This window comes from Strix aluco, chromosome 1, assembly GCF_031877795.1.
Source record: "Strix aluco isolate bStrAlu1 chromosome 1, bStrAlu1.hap1, whole genome shotgun sequence".
In the NCBI taxonomy this organism is placed as follows: Eukaryota; Metazoa; Chordata; class Aves; order Strigiformes; family Strigidae; genus Strix; species Strix aluco.
In genome coordinates, this window is record NC_133931.1 from 101,282,423 (window position 1) to 101,310,012 (window position 27,590).

Consider the following 27,590-nt stretch of genomic DNA (forward strand, 5'->3'; position numbering starts at 1 on the left):
AGCAGGGAGCTCAAGGAGCCAGGTTCAATCTCCTCCCTGGCCTTTTGTACTGGCTCCTATACTGCCCTTTCCCTAAGATGATGCACTGTACGACTGCTCTGTGAACATCTGGAGAGCTAGTCCAGATTAAAAGCAGCCTTACAAGGATGGGGAGAGGTTAGATTTGGTCACTGTTAATCAATGAGTTTCTGTATCTTTTTCACTGAAGAATGGAAGGGGAGAGAAGTAGGTGGCTGGAGAAAAGTCATGACTATTTAAGATACCATCCTTTCTTGGTTTTTTTTTTGTCATTGTTTTTTTGGATTTTTCCCCCTGAATACATCTTTTGGTTCTTTCTAAGGGTGCTTATCTGTAGCAGTTTACATTGGTCAGTGTCGGGACTGTCTGCTGTCACATGCTCTTCCTTCCAACTGCCTTTTCTGATTCCGTTCCTTACTGAGCAACCAAACAGAAGGCCCTTTCAGAATGCTGTTTTTCAATAGAAAACTAATAAGAAAGAAAGAAAAAAAAATTTAAAAAAAAAAAGCTTGACTCCTCAGCTTGCAGTTTGGTTTTGTGGAAAAGTAAGGTAGGAGACATAAACATGCAGCAGATAGGAGAGGGGGACCATTGTAGATCCAATATTGATCCTGTCAAGCTTCTTGTAGGACGGGACCCTTAGAAGCAAAACAAGGTCTTGAAAGAAGCAGAACAGACTCGGCAATTGGACTCCATTGTCAGGCTTTGTCTGCAAAGGAGTGTTGGTGGTTGATGAAGAGGTGTCTACCCAGACCTTTAGGCTGAAACAATACTGAAAGTTATGTGTCGTAATTTCAGTCTATAAAGGTGGCTTAGAAGGAAGCGGTGAAGGAGAAATCTCACATGAAATAACTGTTGCAGAGGAATGCATCTGCTGAGAGCTATCATGTGTGTGCTTTTCATTTCCAGTATCCAAACTGATGACTTAAGAGTGTGATTTTTAGAAAAGACACATTGAGTTGATGTTTATAGAGTACCTGGCACTGTGTAGACTCATCTTAATTCCTACCATGTTAGAACTAATTATGGCAAGAAGAAAACTTATCTACTGACTTTTTAGTTTTAGAAACAGAAACAAGATGAAGTGCACTCTTTCAAAAAACACTTTATTTTCTTGTTTCTAAAATGCATTCATTATTTGAAATAAAAATCTGATCTCCAGTGGGCGACATAGCCATGGAGTGTTTGCAATTTAGAAGAGAGCTAATCAAGTGCTCTTCATAGCATAAGATGAATGTTATTTATTTACTGAGATCATTCAAGCATCAGCAAATAATGTTAATTTTAGAGTGTGATGTGACTCTAAAGAATCATTTTTAAGGAAATTAAGTATGACCAGGCCCTGGGTACAGCTGTGCTCGTAGCTCATGTAAACGTACACAATCTAGCTTGAAATAAGCACCTTTTTTATTAGTAGTACTATAACTTCAGGTCACCAGAATATTTGTCAAGGTTTGCTAACAGGTTTCTGCTGAGTTCTGTGCCATTAGTATTCTCTTCCTATAAATAACTGCCTGGGACAGCTGCTTCAAGCCAGCTTACGCGGACACCTCCAAGCAAAGGCAGTAACGAGTGATGTATGTGCTAGTTTGTATTATTTCTTTAAATTAATACTTTGTTTAGAACTTGATACGGGCAGCAAACTGGTGATATATAAGCCATCAAAAATCTTCCAGGTTTTTAGTCATCTCTAAATTGGATTGTTACTCCTGAGTTTGAGATGAGATGCATTCTTGCCATTACGTGAAGTCATCCAGTCCCTCCTGCTTCATAAATCTGACTGCAAGAAACTCATCCGGTAGTTACAGCAATAGAGAAGTTGTTTATATTTTCTCCCACTGACTTAAACAATGCTAATTTCCTCATCCTGACTTTTGTGAAATTATGTAGAAATAACAGTGATTTAATATATGTTACGAAATTGGAACATACATTTTAAGTAATGACATTGGAATGCTTGGATTAGAAACTAGTGAGCAGCCTTTGCTCTTCTGAAGATCAGATGCTTAAGGAAATTACCATTTTCCTATGGCATAGAGAGGCAGGGATTAACACTTTGGGATGGACTTTACAAACTCCACAGAATGTCAGTTGAGTTCTTTTAGGTGTAGAAATAGTTTCATCTGTTCTTTCAGTGTATGTTTTTTCCTGTATAGTCAAGTTCAATCCTTATAACTCATGTAAAATGACTGTTCTATAGTAAGATTTCTCTGGAAACTCTGTGCTGCCTTTTATTTTTACAATATCTGTCTCTTGAAATGCCAGTGCACTTGTATTTGTTAGAATACAGTTTTTGAACAAAAGCATGTGTCATTTTGCTTCTCTTTGCAATTTAAGGTGGGCTAAATAGCTCGTTTTCTGACAGGTATTTAGGTGGTCCTGTATGTTCCTGTTCCTCCTATAAAATAATTTGAACTGCAAAAATTCTTTGCTGGCAGTCTGCACCTTGGCTAATTGGTGCTGAGGATGTCACTAGTCAGGTCTGAGCGACCTCCCGCTGCTGGTTTCCCAAGTTACAAATCAGAATTAGCTGCTGACAGCCAGCCAAATAACTTCAGCAAATACTTAGGACAATGGGCACTGAAAGGCACCAAGTCTGTGAAGTAAGTCAGTGGTTTATAGACACTGAAGCATTCCTGAGGATCTCTTAAGCTGAGCCACATGGTGCTCAGCTAGGAAGTTGATTGATGGTTTTACAAAGAAAAAAATGTTTATGAAAGAATGCTTTTCTTACAGATTATCCTGCATTAATATATATCTGATGTGCCTGGCAGTGTTTCAGCAACTGGATGTTTGCCAAGACTTGACACTCCTGCAAGACACAATACAGTTTGTGTCTAGCAGCACAGAGCTTTTTGTTTTATGATCCTGTTTTTAACAAGGCAGACACTTTCATATGAATTGTCCTCCTCCAAATCAGTAACACTTTTATATTGTGATTGTTACATGTTAAACTGTTTATCCAGGCTAAAGTGGAGTCCATTTTTGCAAGTTTTGCTTCTTATCTAGAATTTCAGTCTTAGCATATCATTTATTCCAATGATTGGAATAAATACAAAAGGTACAAGAAGGTCTCATGTGAAGTTGAAGAAGAATTACAGACTCCATACAAAAGGTACTAATCAGGATCCCAGTTCATATATCTCAAAAATAAGCTTAGAGGTGTTTAAATATCTTTGTAAAGATCAGTGCTCTAGGATGTCAATGGGAGCTGGGGGCCTGAATCCATCTGAAGATCTGTCTGTAATCATTTCAGAGTACTTGAGAAAAGTTTAATATTAAATGTCCTTACTGGACTTATTTGCAAGTGAATTTCGTGGATTCTTTTCTGTAATTCATGCTGTTAATTTTGTGTATTTTGTGTGCTGTTCTATAGAGGAAAAAAAGGCTTTAATGTGCAGTGGGGAGAATTATTAAATCCTTCCTCTTGATCCTGGGAGACCAGCAAAACGTAGTCATTCACAAACTGTGGCACAGAAATTGCTCAGGCTATGATTCCCTTACCTTAATTTTATAATTAAGGGCTGGAACAAATAAATTATTTTACTTTGACTTATGTCCAGCCTCCTTAACATCACTCTTGAATTTTTTTTAAGCCAAAAAGTCGTCCTATGATTCAAAATGATTTAAAAGATGTGCGTGCTTTCTTTTATGAGAGACTTAACAAACCATCATTGAGGCTGAATTATTTCTCATTACTAGCAGAAGGTGGTTCATTTAAATTGGGTTTAAGGTCATTGACAGGGCAGGTTGAAGGGAGGAAAGAGAGGAGATATGCATTGTGGTTAAATGTGTTGGAACAGACCTGCAAAATAAAATGGAGACTGTTAGATAGTCTCAATATTTGTTCTGCCATGCATAGAAACATACACAGAGAGAATATGCAGAAAAACTACTGCTCCAGTGGCTTGCATTCAAGCATATGGTATGATGAATTGCTTGGAGCCCTAGTGATAAAGAATATTAACAACCCAAAGACAGAGAATCATTTAACTGTCCCATACTATTGATTATTGTCACATACTATTCTTTAGGTATAAGCAGAGGTAAACTAAAGTAGTTGGACAAGTAACTAATTACAAGTTGCAAATTGTGAGTCTGTACTTTTACTTAGGCAATGCTTGCGGTATTTATTTGAAGACCAACTCCTTAATGATGTTGTAAAGCCTGCTTTCTTAAAGTTTGGTGCCCTGTAATGCTGATATTCTTCTCCACCAGTATGAACCCCGCTTCATTCCTCATGGAGCCTGTGATATTCCTGCTGTGGAGGAGTTGTGGCTAATCCAGCCTGGTGGCTGGTGCCAAAGAAACTGAGTAGCGGCAGAGTCCTGCCTGCCTTCCCCTGAATGGGACACCTATTTGGGCCACGCTTCTCCAGCTCGTTATTAGTGTTCATGAAACTTGTGGGAACTTACTGTTTTTGAGATTTCTAGTTTTCTGTCAAATTTGATAGAAATTGGGCAATGAGCTCAAAAGTTATGAGGATAGAATGATGTGTGCACAGTATGATCATGCAAGCCTTGTTTCCTTAGGTATCCTGATTAAAGATATATTTCTTAAGTATAAGCTTAAGGAATCTGAGCCCACATTGGAGACTTGAATAGGAGGATTCAGTTAACAGTATTGGGATCTAGTAGCACAGCTCTTAATAAATGCAAAATATAAGTTTTAAAAAATAGAAGCTCAATCTTTGTCCCTTCTTGTATTCCTACAGGCAAATGTGATTGATTTAAACTAATATTTCGTAAGAAAGAGTGGCATCAAAACCCTTGCTGGAATAGTAACTCTAAACCTAAATAAGTGAGGGCAAACTTCATTGTAATCCTCAAGATGACTCGATATTTTGTTCAACTGGAAGAAAGGAATGTATTTCTTTTGAAATTTTTCTTTTAAGAGGTTTCAGTTTATTTTTCTGTGCCAATCTGTAGTTAATACTGTGTGGTGTTATTTAACACAGTCAATTTTGCCCATTTCTCTGATTTCTGTTTGGGTTCATGTGTTCACGCTCATTCTTAAAAGGCTTCTTTCCCATGGCTAAGTCTCAAACAGTATCTGAGCTGAGATACTGCACGTATGTCTAGAGGTTCTCTATAGGTTTCAGGGAAGTGTTTTCATCCTGTGCCTCATTTTTGGTTTTATGCTTACATGTTTCACTGCATTCTGTGATCCTTATTTCAAATTTACAGCCTCCTTTTAATTTTCCTTTGAGGCAAAATGTTGAAATAGGTAACTGCTTTCTGTATTTTACTAGAGGGTGGAGATAGGAGAGATGAAATACTAGAAAGAAATCTTTTTAAAAATATCGTAAACTCAAAAAGCCACTTTATTCCCATCTCTATTAACCGTTTCCCTTCCTAAAAAAAAAACCCCACAAACAAAAAAACAAAAAACCAACCAACCAAACAAACAAAAAACCAAAACAAAAAACAAACAAACAAAAAAAACCAACCACGGTATTCAACATGTTCTAAGTTGCAGCCAAAGTGTTGTTATTGTTGTATAGGGACAAAAAATTGTGCTATGCTATGACTTAAGAGTCACTATAAACCTTTATTAGATTATTTGGAAATTATAGCACATGGCCCAAGACTAAAGCTTATATTAAAAAGGAATTGTTGGCAATCAAATCATGCTATGTAAGAAATTACATTTCTCCCATTTCTAAAACAGGGGAAGAACAGACCTTTCATTAGGTTTCTTCTTGTTTCTAACATTGCTAAAGCTTGTTTCCATATGTAGAAGTGACAAATGGCATATGTATACGCAGCATGTTTTCTCTGCAGCAGTGCAGAGTATATGATAGCATACATTTTTATTTTTTTAGTCATGCTTTGGGTTGGATATTTGATGACTTTGTAGTGCACTGTATGTATTTTATTTCTTTATCCAACTTAGCAATATGCATTTTGGCATTTTTGGTAAAACTGATCTACAAAATATCCCATCTATCATTATCAAAAAATACAAACATATGCAAAAAAGTACTCCTTTAACTATTGGATCATATTTCTTTCAGAAAAATGAGGAACATTTTTGAATAGCATTTGTGTTTGATTTGTGATTTCTTTAGAAAGTTTAGGTTGTGATTCATCTTCAGGGTTCACAGAGCTGTGAAAGAAAATGATTCTTTAAGTTTCTCTGAAGATAACTTATTTGTGGAGTTCTGAAGCCCCATATCAATCGTAGATTTCAATGACTTGATTGCAGTGCTACTATTAAGTGGATTAGTCATTGATATGCTGTGCTAGTATCATCGTAAGTGTTAAAAGGCTGAATATTTTAAATTTTAATACAGTTTCTTAAGCACAGGCATGCTTAAGAAGCTGTATTAAAATAGTAGTGACAGCAAAAGAAAAATGTCACTCAGTATGTTGACTCTTTGGCCTGAAACTTATTTACAATGAATTGTTTCCCTAGTATCACTGCCAGTTGCAGCTTCTATAATCAGATTGAACAAGATCATATAATATGAATAGCACTTAGCAGTAAGAGAATCACAAGATTTTCATGGTTGTCCAGAAAAGACATACCTTCTTGGCATGCTATTCAAAGGATTTTTCTTTTTGTGCTTGACTCATGAAGATTTTATGTAAGACAGACTGAACTGCTGCTGCCTGGAGGAATTTTTCTCTAGACTGTTTTTCCTGTGCCCCTTTAAACATCTGGTAAGCAGCAGTCATTGGCAGGAGTACCATACCAGACGAATTGCACCACTCACCCTAACTGCTGTGGTGTTTTGTGTGTTCCTGTCCCAGTGATGTGTTCCTCTAGCACACCTGCACACAGCACAGTCAGGCTTTGGAACCTGGTCTTCCCTCCCTGCTCCTCTCCTTTCTAAAGCCAAATACACATTCTCACTTCAATCACCTATAAACTGGGTGCTTTGAGATTGCAGGTTGGATGAGCCTCCTAAAACTGAACTCTTTGTAAAATGGTGGAAAGTACTCCTGATGGAAAAACCATCTTGAGAAACAAAAGAACGAGTAATAACAGCACTATTCCTCAACCATGTAAACTGCTGTGCAGAGAAGTACTATTTGAAAGGCAATTACCTGGTTTGAAGGGAAATGCGATCTCCTAGAGTTAGGGATAACTCATTAAAGAAGTCTTTCAGGAAGTGTTATTTTTCATCATGATTTCCCTAATGATGGCTTTCTAACAGTTCATGCAGTTGAGCAGCTGTTCTAAGATTTTTGAAGTTCAATACCTTTATAAATTTTTTCCTCAAATTACCTTGCTGGGTTCTGTCTTTCAGAGCTAAATACAGGATGTAGAGGTGTTGGTAATAGGTATAAGGAGCACATTACAGAACATTTTAAATGAAGACAAAGGTAAACTTGTATAACAGTTGTAGACATCTACTAAGTATTTAAAGAAAAACTGTTTAACAAATAGGGATATTATTATTTCAATAATTTTTTTAAAGTTTCTTTTTCCTATTGTCATCTACTTAGTGTTTTTTTTAATAGGTGGAATAATAAACTTTTTCTGAGTGACTACACTCTTGTTTGAATTCTGGTCTTGAAAAGATTCAGTAATTGCACTTTGGATATTCTTTTGATAAAGGTTTCCAAATAGAAGCTCATCTGTCTTAATTTTGATTTAATTCGTGTTCCTATATTGACATATAATAAGTTCATCAAAAGGTAAATTATTGTTTAGAATGAGACCTTAATTGGCATTAATCTGTATGAGAAAAATACATTAATATCCTTCAAAACCCTTGAATAACTTCATTTTGACCTCCCTGTGGACATCTCCAACAGATTTTAATTGCATTCTGATTATGATATATTTCAGTGGTGTATCACTGAATACTTAAAATAAATTTAGTTTAAGATGATCACACACCAAAGAGGCTCTGGGTACTCAGTAAAAATTCAGTAGATACACTTAAACAACTTCATGATATACAATTAGGGAAACTATATTACTACTGCTGTACAAGCATTCTCCTTTTTGGTCAAGTTGACCCATTTAGAGTTGCAGAGAAAATACCATCCATTTGAAAAAGTATTTTAAGTAATACTGAACATTAAATGAGGGTTTTAACAGAAATCAGGGGATTATGATGTTATTTCTATCTGTAGACTAATTTTTAATGTATATTTTCCTGATTATTGTTCTTCTCTTAAGTGGAGTCTTTTTTTTTAGTTTTGAGGTTACATGGTTACTTAGTGACTTGCTACTGAACTGTTCTAGCTTGTAGTCAGGTGCAGCAACAAGCTGACATACTTGCAGATACAGGCCATACTAGTCTTAATGAATGATGTTACCTAAGTTATTGTGAGGAGGGAACTTTAGATAAGGATTATCATCCTCGGAAACTGTATTTACGCATTACCCCTCTGTATTGCTGGTTTATGGAATTGGGGTCCCCTAAGAGCATTCTATGTTTAGCTGGCTGCCTTGCCCTTGCACATGCTGACTGTTTTCCTAGCTTTCTTTTATTCTATGATGTAACAGCTTGCCAGATTCTTGAGCTATTTTCTCACTTTATACAAAGAATAACTGTAATTAAAATCAGTCTTTTCCTTAGAATTCAGTACTTTAACATAAAATATGACTGTATTCTGTATTGCTATTTGAGGTTTATGTTATTATGTCTTGGCTCATAACTTAGTGTGAAGCAAAGCATTTGACACTTTTGTATTTTTCACTTATTATAGTATTTTCTTCTTATTCCTGTGGTTTTGTTTTTTTTTTGTGATCAGAACATGTAACATTCTAAAAGACATCTCCCCTAATCCTGGGATGTCTAACAGAGCAGAGATTATTTATTCATTCTTGTTAGCTTTTCAGTCAAAGACAGACATAAGCTATCTTCTTTCTTTGATTACATTTTAAAACTTCAACATTTTACCATAACTCAAATTATTTCCAACTAATTTTCAGGTAATTTTTAAAATGTCATCTGTATATACCAAGAATGTGGTTTCTTTCTACTCTTGCTGTTCATCTAGTTAAAAAAAAAAAAAAAAAAAGTCAGAAACATTGAATGCAATGGGGCTATAGGATTCAGCTCTTGAAAATGCAAGAAATTTGGGCGGGAGAATGCTTCTGGAGGATGAGTTTCCATGTCAAATATCTCTAACGCGCCCTGGTAGCTTGTGTGCAAGCTGCTGTTGTAGAATTTTAGGATACTGTCTTTCTGAACCCAGATTCAGAGAGTTATTTAGCTTGGCTACAAACATTTTTAATGATTGAAACTTGGTATGCCATGTTACTTCCCAAGAATTAATCAGTTTCCATGAAAACATGTTGTTTAAATTAATCCAAACTCATTAGCACTACAGAGATGGATACTAAGAAAAAGCCTCCATTAATTAGCACTGCATCCTGTAAAATATGCCTACAGCTCGTGACCATTTCCTTGAATTTGTGCAGTGTGTGACCCTTTGCATCTGATACTTCCATCTACAGCAGACCGATAGCCTATGTTTTGGTTTTAAAACAGCAAGCGTATGTTATAATGAGTGGCACGTTACTCTTTTTTTCTCAATGAATTCCTAAGTCATAAACAAGATTTCTTATATGCCTCATTTTAAATTCAGAGTCCAAAGCAGATTTCTCATTTGTGTTTTGACAATAGGTATAGAAATAATAAATTTTAGTTCTTCAGTTTTTAAGTTTATGGAAATTTTGCTCTTTCTCTTTTAGGTAGCTAAACAGTATTTCTGCAGGGTGCTAGACTGACCCTTCTGGTGGAGGGCTGAGTACTCTCTCTCTGCTTATAGTACAAGAACAACATGAACATATCAATAGTTCACAAAGTGTATTTGTGAGGCATAGAGCTGAGAACAATAATTCCACGCTTCAGGGACCTGCATATCTGTATGCTGTATAAAGGGCTGCAGAACAACAACTCTAAACTCATGCCTGTCTGTTTTCTGAAATAGCTTTCCTTTGTGTTTAAGTCCCTTTTTGTAAAATCCATTCCCTGTGGTGCCCCAGTCCTTTATGCTTTATTTTCTTGATGCATGTACCATTGCCTATCATTGAATGTGCTTCTTGAATAATGTTCTTAGTTCAGCAAAGAACTAAGTAACATCAGCTGATTCTGTCCCTGATCATTAATACACATAAGACTTTTATTCCGTTAACTTAGACGGTAGATGTCCACCATCTCTGAAAACCAACTTAATTCTTGTAGGATTTCTGTATATAGACTGGCAAATTTCAGTTTTATCATTTTTCAGCTGGCAAGTGTATTGAGTAAGTGTAATTTTTTTTTTTTTTCAATTGTGCAAGAACTAACCTTCAAAACAGGCCATTGTGTAGGTAACACACATGCCTGGAAATAGGAGGGTCACAGGCGGGAGACCAGCAGAAAAAGTACAGACTTCTGTCTTAAAAGAACAACTTACTCATCCCTCAACCTGAGAAATAGGACCAACTCATGAAATTCAACTATGTTTTTTTCCCTCCATTTTTTTCAAAATCCTTTCCTCCCCTTTCTCTTCAAACTGGCTACAAACCCAATTTATCATCATGATGTATGGTATCATTAATCCTTCTTGAAAGCAAGATGCATAATGCTGCAGTGTTGGCACTGAGCAAACTTCTGTGACCTGACTGTCTTGATGGCCTTTGGAGTCTCTCTTGTTCTAGCAGAATGAAACTGGACTCATAATAAGTTTAGCTATCATGCTGTTTGCAGCAGCAAGTGACCTATTATACTGTTCCCTTTCCTTCCCTCCCCACCCCACCCCCCCCCTTCCTTTCCCCTTTGCTAACACATTATAGCTACAAAACGAGCAAGACAGTGCTGCTAGTTTATGCTCTAGCAGTAAGCGATTAGGAACAGAGGTCCCTATAGGGGTAGAATGACCTCTTTTATAAGCAAGGACAAGGGTTTGCTTTGTGATAGAGAGAAACCCCTTATACTCTCTTTGGTATTTAATGATCAGTTGGCCCTATCTGCTGCATGCTTTTTATTGGGAGTTCTCAATTTCTAACTTTTTTTTAAATTAATACCATAGAAAGAAGGAATAATTCTAACTAAACTTTTACTACTATCACAAGCTTTCTCATTCCTTGTTTCAAAGTACTCCTCGTATCAGAATACTTTGCTTATCAATATAGTCACAGAAGTACACAAAAGAAATAATATTTGATATAAATTGTAAAACTGCTAAGCCCTACAGCAATCACAGGTAGTAAACTTCCTTTGTAAATGCCTGGATGGTGAAGCATTTGCTGCAAAAGGAGCGGTTCTGGTTTTGAGACTTTCATACAATGAATTTAGATAAATAAGCAAATCCAGTGGACCCATGTTTAATCAGTTTCATCTTTCAGATGCATGACTTTTGTAAAGGAAAACCTTGAATAAGTTGTTTATAGCTTCCACTTTCATAACCACAGAAGATAAAATGGAAAGTCACCATTAGTCATATAGCTATTTGATTTTTCTAACAGACTTCACATCTACATATAAAGCGGATAGTAGAATATCCTTTCGTTGGAGTTAGCTTGGTGTTGCTAAAGAGTAGATTGGTAGGTAGGCCAGAACTCTTCATTTCAGTGTGTGGTTGTTTTGGTAAAATCTCTAGAGTAACCCTAAAAATTAATGCGAAAGGTGGTAGTAGAAGTGTGTGCATGTGTTTTGTTGTTGGGAGAGAGGGGGAGTTTTGGTTTTTTAATCTTGTGCAAAACCTGAATGTTTTGTATTGTAGCTTAAAGTAATTAACAAAAGTTCTTAACTGAGCAGTCCTAATGCTTGTTGTTTTTTTACTGTGATCCATCTCTGATTTGACTTTTTAAGTTACAAAAAATAACACACAAAATATGGATGCACTTCAAGGGGAAAAAAACATAAAATTTTAAAAATATATTAACACATTTTAATTGAAATAGAATCAAGATGTTTCTTGAGCTCTTTTGCATTGAAGTTCATTTAAGCTCTGATTACAACTTATTATATAAGTGAGATAGCATGTTTTACTTTTTGGAAAGATAACGTAATCTAAGTAAAATTCAAGGCATGTTTCATACTTCTGAAAAAGCAATTGCCGGAAAAGTTAATTCTGTTTTGGAGTTTGCAAATAGAGCCCAAACTTTTTTCCATTAGTTTGCAGGATCAGGAATTTGTTACGTCACATCTGTGGTAAATGATACTTTAAATCAGGTTCCTGTTATGGCTTCATATAGTTTGAGAATTTCATACCATGAATATATACTAATGTGTAGCATGTATATAAATACATGAGAACTTTAATCATTTGTGTGTGCAAACATTTACTTAAACATCTTGGCAAAGAGAAAGAAAAAAAAAATCTTGAATTTTGTTACTGAGTATAGTAGACAATACTGCCAAACAGAATCTTTCAGAGTGATATTGCTGAGTGTTCTACTTTTAAAATAATAAGTTATCCTACATGGTGGAATAATCTGAGTCAGTATAACTTGGTCTGTATGTTACTTTGTATTATTTCCCAAACACATTTGTTCTCAAAAATGTAGACCGTAAAAGTTAGTGTGTTCATTTCCTAAGCACTCTAATATATGTGTCCTGTGGGTAGTAGAAACCACAACTTGCACTGAACTAAACACTTGCAAAACATAGCTGCAGTTTTTGTAACTGCAGACTGACATCCAGAAGTAATAGAAATCCCCCTGCAATGAGAGGCATCCAAGTGTGCTGAGAGCGCTGGCTGATGTCATTATGAGGCTTTTCTCTCTCATCATTCAAGGGACATGACAATCGGAAGAATCTTGATGACTGGAAAAAGGGAAATGTCACCCTGCCCCTTCAGGAAGAGCAAGAAGGGGGATCTAGGGAACTACAGGGCAGCTGAACCTCACTCTCTATGGAGCAAACCCTTCTGGAAGCCACTTCAAGGCACATGAAGGACAAGAGGGTGTTTGGGAACAGCTAGCGTACTTTTACCAGTGGCAAATCATGTGACAGGCCTGTGTGACTTTTCTGATGGGATATCTGGCTTTGGAGGAGAGGAAGGCTGTGGAGTTTTGGTGTGGGTTGGTTTGGGGTTTCTTTGGGGAGAAGGGGGGAGTGGGTTGTTTGGGGTTTTTTGTTTGGTTTTTGGGGTTTCAGGTGGAGGGATTTCTTTGGGGTTTTCTGTTTTGTTTTGGGGTAGGTTTTTTTAACTTGAATTTAGCTAGGTCTTCAGCGTAGTCTCCTGTAATACTCTTAGATTGGTGAGATATGGACTGGATAAGTGGATGGTAAGGTGTCGGAAAGAATTGGCTGGACTGCCAGGCTGACAGGGTGGTGATCCGTGGTTGAAAGTCTAGCTGGCAGTTACTAATGGTGTTTTGCAGGGATGGATACTGGGGCTGGCATTTCATGTCTTTCTTAACAATGTGGACAGCGAGATAGAGTGCATTTTGAGCAATTCGGGAGATGATACCAAATCGGGACAATAATTGACTGGCTGAAGGATAGGGCTAATATTGCAAGGGACCTCAACCATCTGGAGAAACGGACTGACAGCAACTTCGTGAAGTTCAACAAGGGCAAGTAAAATGTCCTGAATACAGGACAAAATAACACCATGATGCAGTATGGATGTGGAGAGCTGACGGACTCCAAAGCAGCTTGCAGACTTTGGAGTTTCTCTGGGCAAGCTGATAAATGAGTCAGCAGTGAAACCCCTTCACAGTTATCAGCTGTGTCGTAGCTGCTGTTAGCAAGAGAGCAGCCGCAGGCTCAGGTGAGTGACTAGTGCTTTGTATTTGGCAATCATGAGACCTCACAGAGAGAGTGGTCTGTCCAATTTTGGGCACCCCAGGACAAGGTTTACTGATATACTGGAGCAATTCAGCAGAGGGCTACTGAAATGGTTAGAAGGGTGGAGCACGTGACGTATGAGAAATGGATCTGTTGAAGTTTTGAAGAAAAAGCTAGGAGGAGATCTTATTGCTGTCTACGACTGCCTAATGGCAGTATAGAGAGTGCAGAGCCAGATTCCCTTGTAGTCAAGACAGGTCTTGCAGAGAGAGGATGAGAGGTAACAGGACAAGTTGGAACACAGGAAATTGCAGTTAGGTGCAAGGAGAAGTATTTTTCCCTGAGGGTGGTCAAAAACTGAAAAAGATTACCCGAAGTGCTGTGGTATTTCTGTCCTTGGAAATATTCAAAACACAACTGCACAAGAGCCTGAGTAGTCTCGTCTAATTAGACCTGATTTGAGCAGGAGATTGGATTACGTTACCACCTGAGGTGTGTTGCAACCAAAGCTGTATTGTGATCCAACGAAAAGAAATTTTCACTGTGTGTAGAGAATTGGCTTTACCGATGACCACATAAAATAGAATTTGTTCATACTTTTAAATTCAGTCACTGTGTGTAGCAGGTCTTTATGTAATACTAATCAACGCTTCAAAGCAATTTATGCTATTGAAGAGGTATTTAAAAACTATTGATTATTATTCTAATAGTGAAAATTCAGATAAATGTTTTTCTGGTCTTCATTTTGTAGAGCACTAATGCTGAACAGACTTTCCTGGCCACTCAACCAGCCATTGATTCCTCTTGTGTTGTAAAGGGTTGGTGAAGCCAGTCATCCTTTTGCTAGGCTTTCGCTTTTAACAGGCATTTTGGGGATATTGTAATTCCTCCAAGCGTTGCATTCCAGTAAGTCACCCAACATTTATGATGCCATTCACGTCTTGTTCTGGTATTCATGGGAAGCATTAAGAAGACAGGAGTGGACAATCATCTTTTTGCTTTAAGTCTGTCCAGAAGGGTAAAAAAGAAATAGACCTTTTGAAAAGTGGAAATATGTTTGGGCATAATAAAGGTCCTCTAGAAAGGCTATGAGACACTTATGTAGAGCTTTGTCCCTCAAAGTAAAAATGAGACTGTGATGGGACCAGTTTGTATGTAGTATGTAATGAGCAGAGCTGTAGTACTGCATTTGTCTGAATGATATATTGCTGAATCATATGCTGACCCACACTTTCCAAAGTACAGAAAAAGCATTGATCCTTTAGATAATAACCTGACAGCTTCCCTCTTTCACCAGTGCTGTATCTAGACCTGTCTTTTTTCTTCAGTCTACTTTTTTTGTTATCTGCTTGCCAGATATCCTGCAGTTTCTAATTATGACAGTTAGGTGTGAGTTACTTTTTGAGTCTGGGATAGGGTGCATTTGTACAGGACTGTGTGTAATTCCATTCTCTTTCTCCTCTGGAAGTCCTGTGTATATACAGATCAAATAGAGATATCTTGGTGAACTGGAAACAGCCTTCCAAACCACCATTAGCACCAGTGAGTTGCTCCCACTTTGATTTATTCTTTCAGGAGGTCCCTGCAATGGGATCTTTCAGTCGTTATCCATGTGTTTGAACTGACTGTCTAAGAGTACGCCTGGACTCTTACATGGTGAATTAATGCTTGCAGAGTACTTCAGAAATATAGGAGGAATTTGATTCCTCCAAATCTCAGTTTCTGTTTAAACTTGCATTATATTCAGGTTGATACAGTGATATGGTATGAACCAAATGTCTTCACAGTTTCTCAGTTAAGGCACTGATTCAGCAAGGTAATCTAGCATATGTGAACTGCATCAAGTGTGTAAATAGTGCCTGTAAAACCCATGCTGAATAAATAAGGGGAAACTCAAATAATTGAAGAGAAAATAAATTTATGTAGGGTAAGCTCATTCTGAACAATAAGCACATTGAAAATGAATTTGATTTTTTCCAAGCCTTTCTCTCCATCTTTGGCTATGATTTTTTTTAATTCTAAGGGTGTGATCAGGAATGGCACGGTCAGATTGATTGTCCTCAAGCCTGCAGTCAGGTTTTGACAAACAGTTTAAGTCAGACCCCGCCTTGGCAGATGGTCTTTTAGATTTCTGTGGTGCAGTGGGAGAGGTATTTCTACGGTCTGTACAGCACTGCAGGCTGACATAAGAATTCACTGTTGGAGAAGGAATAGCAAGGAGGTCAGGCAGTTACTGATAAGCATATGTGGGCTACTGAGAAGGTCAGAATCAGATGCCTCCCACTGGGGCAGCCTGCAAAGAATTGTGCTGCTGGAGAAGTCACTCCTGTTCACATTAGAAAATCTCACAGGAAAGAGTAGAACGAGAAGAAGGGAAGGAGAAGAAAAAAAATGAAGGGATTTTGTGATTGTATTTCATTTGTACAAAGGTACAGCAGGTTAACAAGTTGGGGAATTTCGTCAGCATTAGTGTCTGATTTTAACATCTCCAGATGTTTTTGTAGACTGAAGTAAATTAATTTTTCAGGTGAAGTAGATTTCTCTTCAATTTAAAAGATGTTTGCTACTGCTGGAAACAGTTTTACAATAGCGGCATGAAGATAGAGCAAAATAAAAAATGCTAGAAATTTTTTGTTAAATAAATGAATCATTTCAAATGGTCTCTAAAACAGAAATGCACGTATCTCCTAAAAGTGATAGTTGTAGGATTTCTTGTCTCCTTTATGACAAGGATTGTTCAGGCTACTCCACAAAAATGAAATTAAAACCCATGTCAGATAATCTGCAACGAGTATTCTTTGAGGCGTTGGAGAAGGAATAGGCTCAGAACCTCCTTCATTTACTTGGAACCTATTCTTTTTCCAACATTTTTCATTCTCAGTCATCTCCAATTACAGCAGAGCAGAGATCAGAAGCCAGCTGCTGAGGTTACTCTTTTGTGCTGGGTAGTGATGGCAGAGTGAGAAATAAACTATGATCTGTGACCAAAGGCAGACTTGTAATTACTTGAATGTAATGATAATTGGCCTTAATACTCTAACAAATGCTCTGAGTTTGCACATCCAAACTCTGCAGTTTCGATCAATTTTCTTGTTTACAAAATCAGCTTGCTGTTATTAGCACCAAAATTACCCAGTAACAGAATGGTGAATGATTGAGTGAAGTTCACTGTAAAAGAAAGGAAAAAAATACTGTACGTGATTAGACAGTAGATTTAAATGTGTTCCTATGTAGGGCTGGAGTTTGGAGGGGAAGGGGGTTGAGTGAGAATAGGAAGTGTTGGTTCACTTTATTAGTACTGTTTGTTTTCTCCTCTTACCTGGTATAAGTTTAGACTCCTAAACTCAGGATGCAAAGGACTGGAACAAACAGCCTAACAACAGTTGACACCAGACCTCTATCACACACGGTTGTGTACAAAGTTGATTTACCCCACTTGTAAATACTTAGCACTCACAGCAGCTTTCAGTAGTTGAAGATCCATTTTGTCAGCCTGAAACTAGGGCATGAACTTTCTCCTAAAATAGAGGTGTCGTCGTCCATCCCCCCCATTAAGACTACGTCCTTGGTGCTCTCAGCATGAACTATTCCCATTGCTTGTTGTTCAACACCCTGATCGGAGAGCAGATGAGACAGTTATTCCTGTTGTTGCTGATTTACTATCACAGCTGTTTCCTCTTCTTGTGATTTAATTTGAAGTTTCAGCCCACCAGGGGGCTAATAGTCCCCACCTATACAGCTTTAAAAGCTCACTGTTGTTTTCCACAGGAATGTTATTTCCATCCCTGGTCAGTGATTTATTTTTTTTCCTCAACGTTCCTCTGCTAACTGTCAGGCAGTATTCCATTAGCCATTTTAATGAAAAACAAACAAACAAACAAAAAACCCAAAACCTATGCAACTATTTAGATTGAAAGCTTGAAAATGAGAATTATTCTGTTTCAGTAGAAACTTGGCAAGTAAATTACTGTTTTACAGTGTTCTAATGGCTATTGGAGACTGATAGTAAAAAAAAACAACAGGACATTAGTCATCATTTAGATCCTTTATGTTTCTCTTATTTTTAAAATGTATCATATATAATTTGCTTCTTTTTTCCATATCTTGGGAAAATGTAGGGCAGGCAGCAAACCCTAGAGTATGTTTCATGGTGTGGTCCTGCTTGTGGTGAGATGAATTCCGAAAACTTAAGCAACTGCAGTGGAATCCAAGGTGTGATTGTATACTGCTAGCAGATTCTGCATACCTGTCCAGGCCTGGGGGAGCTCAGTTTGAGTGTGACTACAAAGTTGTGACTGCAAGCTGGACAACCAAAAAGCAGTACTTCAAGAATACTTTCCACCAGACTTCTTACAAGAACAGAATTACACATCTCTCTTACTAATTCTTGAAGCAAAACTTAAGAAGCAATGAGTTTCTTGGTTTACCTTTAATTTTTGTGTTCTTAGTTTTAAATAATAAATGACCTTGAAAACCTTTCTGAACAAACAGAATTAACTTTGATGCTCAGCAGCCTGCTGTCTGCCTTTATTGTTATAGTGTGAGTTTAAGAGTGGCAGTCTTGAGTTTACATCTTTGTAAAACTTCTGGGTTTCTAGGTTTATCACTTTTTGTGTGATTCAAGTCTGTGTACATGTTTATGTTTTCCTCCTCTTAAGTATGTATTTGTAATATAAACATTCACATTTTGTGATAGTTCTCTGCTGGTCCAAAAAGTGCTTTTATGAATTATTCTTCCTTCCAGTGTTCAGATGTTTTCTTTACTGATTCATCATCAGTATTAGAAATTTAACTCTTTATTGAGTTAATGGTATCTTATCTCACTGGGAATCACAGGAGTCTTACTCCAGGCCACCCTGTTTTTGATGGCTTATTTCTTGCTTTGGGGTGGTGAGGAGGTGGATTACATTGCATTGCAAAAAGGGTGGAAGCTGGGCAGACTGATAGAAGTGGTTGTGTGAAACCTCATTGCTTTCAACTATTATTAAAGGGTGGTGCAATCTTTCCCCTCTTTGAGCAGGAGGATATTATTACCAAATATCAGTGTTCAAGGTCACTACTCTTTACAACATAAATTAAATATACTACTTCCTGAGGCCTGATTGATGGAAAATAAAGTATTAACTGCCAGGAAGCAGGTTTTCCAACACTATCACTCAGTCATGCAGTGGTCACTAAGCTTTTCAATACAACCTGAATATTGCATTGCTAGTTGTAGGATTTAAAGAATACAAGTTTTTAATAGTTATTCCAGAAGGAATGTTAATCACTGTGCTTTTGAACTATTTTTGCTTATTGGAAACTTACCAGTTAATAAGTTAACTACTAATAATAACCATTAATGCAGACTCTTTGCTTGGGTAATGTTGCTTGCAGTGTTTAATAAATTAGGCTCAAAAAATAGAGCAGAGTACTAAACTTGACTGACTTGCTGTAGAGGCAGCACAGAATTAGTCATTGGCTGTGAATGTTAATCACTCCACAGCAATGATAATTTACAGCATTGTTGTAGCACTCTTGTGCTCATAAAATGAACTTAATAACCCACTGCTACCCATGGGATAAGCCTTCCTTCTCCTTCCCTCCCCCTTGCAATTGAATACCCAGTCTGGCTGCATAATAGCCTTGTGAAATACTGCATTAAAAAGAGTGAGCAGCTGTATGATAAAATAAACAGCTCTAAAACAGATTTGTTAATTATCTCTTTCTTTTATTCACAGAGGGTGTTTGTGAGATATGGCTGACCAGTGAAGACACAGGGGCTTATGGCAGAGACATTGGCACAGACCTCCCTACGCTTCTGTGGAAGCTGGTTGAAGCTATTCCTGAGGGAGCTATGCTGAGGCTTGGCATGACAAACCCTCCCTATATTTTAGAGCATCTGGAGGTAAGGAAGAAAAGAGAATAATTTATATGCCGGCACAGACGTTCATTGAGTGAGTAAGTGTGGAACCTTGCATAGTGTGCTTCATTTTAAGCAGTACCTTAAAAAAATTACGGACTTTTAAGTAAATTTATAGAATTAGACTAATAGTATTAAGCCATTTGCCTGACACAACAAGTTATCAAGATAATAAGACACTGAAATAATTTTGGAATTATAATATTACTGAGGTCTCTGACCTGTGGAACATTATTACAGTGATGTTGCATTTGTGTGTATGTCTAGTGTTTTCAAGAACTGAAGGAAATGTCATTAGCAGGCGATGGACTATGGGATTGAATTTGTCTTCCTGGTACACCTCAGACAAATATTTCCAGAAACGCTATATGCTGGTCTCACTCAACAATGTATTCATTATCCTATATCAGATGCTATTCTGAGAGTGTGCAGAGTTTCCATAATAAGAAATGGAAATTCTAAGTGTATATCTGTGTTGAAAAAATTGTAACAGAGTAGTTCAGTGAGATAAAAGCATCAAAGTGTACAACAATGTGAATTTGAAAGAATATTATATGTATGCAGAACAGGAAGTTAGAGTTTTGTTTCAAAGATAGGTTGGTTTGGTGGATTCTGTCACCACATGAATTTATTGAAATTCATAGGAACTGTTTATAGAAAGAACCTAACTTTAAAGAGGAGGAAAAAGCTGGATATAGCTTAAGGTAAATTTTGTAACCGTGTGCATCAACAATATCCAGATAAATAGCTGGTGTCCATGCTGCTTTCCCAAAGATGTTATAGAATTAATAGTTGCACTTAGGTTTTCTTAAGATGTCAAGGACAGTATTTTCTCACCAGAGTGCCATAACTGCATCTTTCCCTATTGAAGCACGTGGGCTAGAGAAATCTCATCTTGATAGGAATAAGCCATTTTTCACTTCACTTCCCAGGCTGTTGTTTTATTCTTTGGTTTAATATACGCTTCATTAAGATAGAGTCTTAACAACACACTGCATAAAAATCTTTAGGAAGCAGTTTGGTTGTGGTTTTTAGAGCTTTGCATTCTGTCTCGAACTCTCGTATCTGTCACAAGTTTTTCTCCTTTTTTTTTTTATTTTAACATTTTTCAGCATCTTGTACAAAGGCAAATCAAGTCTTTAGCAATTTTCACAGTTAGTGTCTTTGCTTTCATTTTTAACTCACATTATTAAAAGTGTTTTGGCATAGACTGCTGCTTTTGTCACTGCTGCTCATCTTATGAGTACTCTCAGAAGATTTTTATTTTTTTTAAAATCAGTTGCTGGAAATAAGAAACTGCTCTGCCCAGCTAAGGGTCACTGTAGTAGTCTTAAGTCGATATAACCTGAGCAGGGTGGAAACTATATCGCTTTCCTTCAATCAGTAGCCATCTTGGTGAGCGTGAGCTTGTCACAAATCTGTGAATGGTTTTAATTTACGGTCTCTAGTCTTCCTGTTTCTAAATTTTCTAGGAAGTGCTGTAAGTAGGACTCTCTTTGACCTGACTCATGTTCAGGAAAAGTACTCTAATCTCTTTAAAAATGGATCTTGAAGTGTGATGGCAGAGTGAGAGGAATTCATGAAAGCCTATTAAAGATGTGTGCTTGAATGCTGCTGTGTGGAACATGTATTATGTGTACACCAGCCTTTTTGTACAATAGCAACATGTGCTGTTGCTTGTCCTCTTCAGTGTTTCATACAATTTCCAGTTTATATGATGTTTTTTTAAGGATTATTTAACCACATTTCTGTGTTTCATGTAATACCAAGAATTTCTGAGCTTGTAATTTGGTGAAATAATTTTGATGATTGGTCAAGCTAAATTTGTAAAAATTTTTTTACCTTCTGCATTTTTGTCTAGTCCCCTCTTTCAAGCTTACCAGACTTGTATCTGAAAGATCACTAGGGAATGTTGGCAGTCTCCTGTATACATTTTCACCAGACAAAATAAACTTTTCATGGGGAATGTGCCTTTAACTTTCCTGTTGAAGAAAGGGTACAACTATGATTTGTTTAAAAAACAAAATAAATTAAATGAGAAGTTGATTAACCTTCATGTCAGTTGATTAGGATAAAATCCAGATGTAGTTCTGTTATCTCCTAAGAAAGGTATGAAGCTGTGTTATTGGTTGCAAACTTCTTTCATTAAGCACTTTTAAAAAGTTCTGCGTTTTATTAATTTATTTTGTTAGAAGTCACGTTACTAACTGGGATGTTGTTTGGCTTCCTGCAAAGAAATTTTAAATGGGAAAATATAGTAATTGTGTGTCACTTCTTATATCCAATGAAAAGGAAAAAGTTGTTTCAGTGTGTATCTCTTAAAAATCAGAAATTTTCAGCAATTGCATACAACTGTACATAAGCAACTGCTAGGCAAGGGTTTATTTCACTTTAGTAATGAACACATCTGATAAGTGGCATAGAGCAACAGCAGTCATGTAAAAGCATAAATTAATTTTAAGATCTGGACAGAGCTTCCCCAGAGACAGCCTAAAAGCAATGATTTTGATTCATTTACAGTTTTTGCCATATTTATTAAAGCTTACCTGCAGGTAAAAGGTTTGGCCGGTTTTATGTGTCTCTTATTCTTAAGTAACCTCCAAAGCTAATAACAAAGTTTATATAAATACATTTGTTTTCTCCAGTAACACTCAGTTAAATGTTTTTAAAATACCAGTTTCCAAAGACACTATGTACATTTTTTCAATACCAATTTGTAGTATTGCATGAACTCCTCTATCATTAGAACTGATTTTGGACTTAAATAAGAGTTTTTAAAACATATCACAAACATTTGTTTTCCTTCACATAGCCATGTATTTTAATCTCAGATCACGCAAAGCATCAGGTTAGTGGCCTGATTGTGTGCTTAGAATTTGCAGATTTCTTTTACTCTTTGCTGGAGTTTCTGCACCTTTCAGTTGTCAGAATGGGAGGAGATTGGAAATAAAAAGAACAGGGATGTGCAGACTAATACCCTGAGTTATAGATGGTACAGCTGCAGTAGAAGCAAAGAATTCCTCAGATCACAATGACAATGCTAATGTCCTCAATGAATGAGGAAGAAGTTTAAGCTATGGATAATATGGTTGAATAAAGGACTAAACATTTAAAAATGTATCACTTTACATACAGTTGAAGCCTGAGTTGCACAACCTGTTCTAGCAGCCTGTGGAGTCACCCACATAGGGGAGGTATCGTGAGTATTGGGTTTTGCTGCCCTGGCCCCACACCACAGTCCATTGAAATATGACCAATTTATATTGTTTGTGTTGCTCGGGTGGATCTTTAAGATGTAGCTAGACATGAGGTACTTCAGTTACATACTAATTAGTGTCTTGATGGTTCTCAGGAAAACAGATTTATCCACTGACTAAAATAATACAACTTTTTCATACTACATGTATTTTCTCTATATAGGTGGAATAGCTTTCTCCTTCATTAAAAGATACTTAGCCCGCTTTTTGATAAGGTGCTTGATAAACTGCTTATGGATTGAAATTTATTTGCAAGTGCCAAAAAATTGATTACAGGTTCTTATTTTTTCCTTAGAAAAACAATTTCATAATCATACTCTGAGATACTGTCTGCTTAGAAGGTGTACGGTGGATGGGATTATGACCAGAGATCTGTTTAAGCTGTGGCTGGGCTTTGGCCCTGTGAGTCTTTTGACTCATTAATACAGTGCTCACACAGGTTCTCCGGAAATAACAATGGAGCAACAGAAAATGCCACTTAGTTTGGGAGTGTTGCATCTGCCTCTGTATCTGGGAATCACTGTCTTAGTATCCACTGAGAAGTGCCAGCCAAAAGTGCTGCTGTTCTGCTGATGCTGGAGGCCAGCACAAGGGGAGGAGGGTGAGAAGGAAGAAGAGGAGGAGGAGGAGGGAGGAGAGCTTTCCTTGGGGCAGGAGTGGCGGGGCTAGAGCAGAGGAGGGGGCAAAGGAAAGCTGCGGGTGCTTGTAACTGGCCTTCAGTCTCTCATGCTTAGAAAGCTTGGTAGATTTGGGGGTCTGGGCCAGTGGTCGTTCAAACTCAGGTTTATTATAGGTCAGTTTAAGTATTCACATGATTTAAAATACTGAGCATGTGCAGAGCCTTCAGGTACTGCTGTCAGGTAAATGCCATTCTGCCCTTAAAGACACCTGGCATTTCAGGGGAGGCTGTTAATCTCATGAAAATCATCATTATACTTGTGTGGTACAGTCTGACAATTTAGTACTTTTAGTTTTTTTATTCAATAGATATGGTGGTAATAGTACCTTATGTACTTACAGATGCATGTAGCATGAACAGTTTTGTGATGAGAAGCAACCATATGTTTTCAAATGATAAATTCTGCATTCAGTTGGGCCTTCTTATTTGTAAAGAAAGAAATATTTGGAACCATGCAGTGTTTTGTAGTTATGCAAAATATTAAACAGTTTTTGATATGCTGCATATTGAGCTAAGGCATTAGAAAAAGAGCCTTTGTCATAATTATTCAGGGTATAATCTAAAATACTAAACTTTTCATTTGCTGTTTTCTTCAGCTGCAGATGATGTCTGTGCTTACATTAGTGAGTAGTATGAAGCAATAAGAGCAGATCAGGAAATCACAGAATTTGGTAGTGAAGCCGCTATATCTACATTATCTGCATTTTGGAGCCTTTACTTCAAAATAAATCTAATCCCCTTAACCAAACTTTCCCATTATTCATGGTCCAAAGCCATTTCAATGGCAGACGGTCGGTTTGAATACCTCTGTTCCCACCAAGGGCTTGGAGCACATTCACTGTAAACCTGGAGTATGGCCACTGCTCTGATTTCCTTGGAAGCAAATTTAGTTTGCTCACCCCAAAGTCACCCTGCAGACTGAACAAACCCATGGCTGGGAAGGAAGCATGGGAAATTGTACTTTACAGTTTCACTGCTGTTTTCAACCAGCACATTAATGTGAGCACAGCCAATGCTAGTATGACTTCTCTTGCATGAGGTTTGTTGGTATGACAGAGAGGGTTATTTGGTGTATTAAAAAACAAACAAACAAACAAACAAACAAAAAAAACCCCTGAAGGACCTGAGACCCTGACATTGTTTGTCTTGATTGTGGTACTAAGACTGAGAAAGAAATTGGAGCTTGCCGTTTAGCTGCAAAAGACACCCTCAGTTTTCCTTGCAGGATAAATCTGGCCAACCAATGGAGATAGTAATGCATTTTTCCAAAGTGCCCTCTCACAGTCTTAGCAGTCTGTTTGGATGTATACATCATGAAAGCTTGCTTATTTGAAGTTTGGTCTCAAACTGAGATTGAGATATGTGCCCCCATCCAGTGTTTGTTTGGTTGGACTAGATGATCTTCAAGGTCTTTTCCAACCTAGACAATTCTGTGATTTGTCCTCTCTTAATATGTTGATGCCACATGGCATTGAGGAAAACTTGGGATTTTATCTACGTGGCAGGAAATTTTAGTAGACTATGGTCAGGGAAAAATGTTTTAACTCTTTTTTTTTTTTTTTTAATTTTATAAAATGTTAAAAGTGAGGGGAAAGGTTAGTATTAGGATCCATTTTATAGTCCTAGCAAAACCTGCAATGATTGCACATGTGTACAGTTACCTTGTGTACTCTTACCCATATGTCTTTGCACAGAGCTACTGTTTGAATTACACAGACTGCCAGATGGCAAAGTTGTTATTGTCCTATAGTATCAACATGTACCAAAAGTACATAAGGTATACATCCTGCTTTAGAAGTAACCTCCAGGCATTTATTCTACAATCATATTATGGAGTTGTTGGCTAATCCTCTAGTGAGACAGTATTTTACATCCACTTGCAGTGACTGATGGCAAGGGAGGGTTGGGAAAAATCCATTAAAACAGTAGGGGTAGATAAAGAGTGAACAGTTAGTCCAAAAAGTAAAAAATGAGGTAAATAGGCAGGTTGAAATTAATTAATGTTAGTGGTATAGTGTTTAGAGACTAATTTTCGCCTTGAATATATTTCACTTTTCCTTAGGTTTTTAACCTCATTTTCGCTTTCGGTATCTGGGGCTCTGTCCAAATCGAAAGAGAATGCAGATCATCCAGACTGTGAAAGGGCAGAGGCTTGCATCTCAGCCTTAGCTTACCTCCCTTGCAGATTTAACACTAACTGTATTTCCAGAGTTGTCTGGGATTTTAATGCATCACTTTCTGTGAGTGATGGGATGCTTCCAAATCTGTATAAAGGAGGCAGTTCGCACCTGCCATTCCTGTAAGTGCTTAATTTCACATAACTAGATGAGTAGTCATCTTTGTCACCTGTCAAAATGAGTCTGTCTCAAACCATACCATATGCCATCTGTGGGCTCTATCTCCGTTATTAATTCAGGACATTTGAGTGATACACCAACCATTGAGATGGAGTCTGCATGGCGGCAGTGTCTTTAAATGCATAAGGTGTGCCAAGTGTACCACGAGTCGCAATAGTATTTCTTTGCTCTTTTGCTTTGATTTTTCATGTCAGCTCGGTGTTTATGTTCCTTAACCTCATTGAAGCTGATACTCTACAGATGGCTTCCTCAAACGTGCCCTGACACGGCACATAGATATGTATTACAGTAAAATTACTAATTCACTTTTCTTCTTTTCCATATTGTTCTTTTTTCCTCTGAGTGCACTGAACGTTTTTGAGCATTGTGCGTAAGCTTGAGTTTTGAATAAGCTAGAGTGTAAGCTGATTTGAAATGTGTTTAAAAAGGGAATAATATGCACGCATTCTTCAACAGCAAATAAAAGGGCAGCATGATTTCAGGAATTAAAAGACCTTTAGGGCATGTATGTGCTTTGCTTCTAGTATTATTTTTGTCATTTTCATAGACTGCTGCGTTTCAAAGCGCCAATTAAAATCTGTTGATTTGACCAGAAAAAATGAAAACTGTGGCATACATTTAAATAAATGAATAGTTAAGCCCCTGACCTCTTATTACTGTGAGTTTTGTAGTGTTTTGCGCAGTCGGTGGACCGTGCAACTTTCCCTTGCTGTAATTATATAGTTGTCTCTATGCAAACTGTGTTTGTCTTGCTAGCAGTAAAATTGAAAGAACTCTCAGATACTAAGGGGAGGAGGAGAGGGGCAGTTGCATCTGGACTTATAAAAAAGAAGGGAGTGGGAAGGGATGCTTACTGCTTCTTTTGGTATTATGTTAAATGCTTACTCTTCCTGTGTAGGCTGTTTTGCTTACTCTGTGTATTCCAGCTTTTTATTTTTTTAATAATAAAATACAATGTCTCTCCTGTTCTTCTTGAAGTGTTCTTTTTGGAATTTCCAAATATAGCACATTTCCTTGAAATTATTCCCTAAGACATAGTGTCATGGGAGCTTTTTCGGGGGTGAACTCACCCCAGAGTGAATGTATATTTTGAGATTATGGGGTTAGGAAAGGGATGAATCTCTGCTGTGCTTCGAGATACATTTTGTCACACTACTTTCTCTAATTTAGAGTTTTAAGATCTCAGACTCAGCAGGTCCTAATGTCCATAAATGCTTGGTGACACATTTGCTTCCAGCTGGTGGAACATGATTCAGCTTAATGAATGTCAAAATAAGAACCCATCTTACTCTTCTTTAAGGTTTTACACTGTATTTGTGAGTCTTGGGCATTCTCAAAGACCTTAACAATGTTATTGTATTGGGAAATGTGATGAACAATGAGGGTTTGCTTCCAGATAGTGTAGAAGGGAGTATTTGTGATGCTGGGAATGAAGCTCCTGTTCGTTGTAACACTAATAGAAAAAAATGCTTTGAGAAACATAGAGAAAGAACTGCTTTTATTTATTCAAGATTCCGTTCTCCATCAAGACAGAATATTTTATGCATGCATCTAGTGCTCTGCTGTATTTAATAATCTGTGCATAAAAATTAGTGTTGCAAAAAGGAGTTAACATTAAGTAGGGCATTCCTTGACCAGTTAAAGCTGTGCGTGTTAACTGTACCTTAATTATGATTTGTTCATGTGA

At 37.3% G+C, this 27,590-nt stretch overlaps 1 protein-coding gene across 4 annotated transcripts in view; it reads left to right on the forward strand.

Annotated features, from left to right (window-relative positions):
- Positions 1-27,590, forward strand: part of CDKAL1 (CDKAL1 threonylcarbamoyladenosine tRNA methylthiotransferase) — a 421,071-nt gene that overhangs the window by 236,144 nt on the left and 157,337 nt on the right. For all 4 annotated transcript variants that reach the window (XM_074829387.1, XM_074829378.1, XM_074829370.1 and 1 more), the window contains one exon: positions 19,429-19,595. In XM_074829387.1, the coding sequence (XP_074685488.1) occupies positions 19,429-19,595 (167 nt within the window). The remainder of the gene's footprint in view (positions 1-19,428; positions 19,596-27,590) is intronic.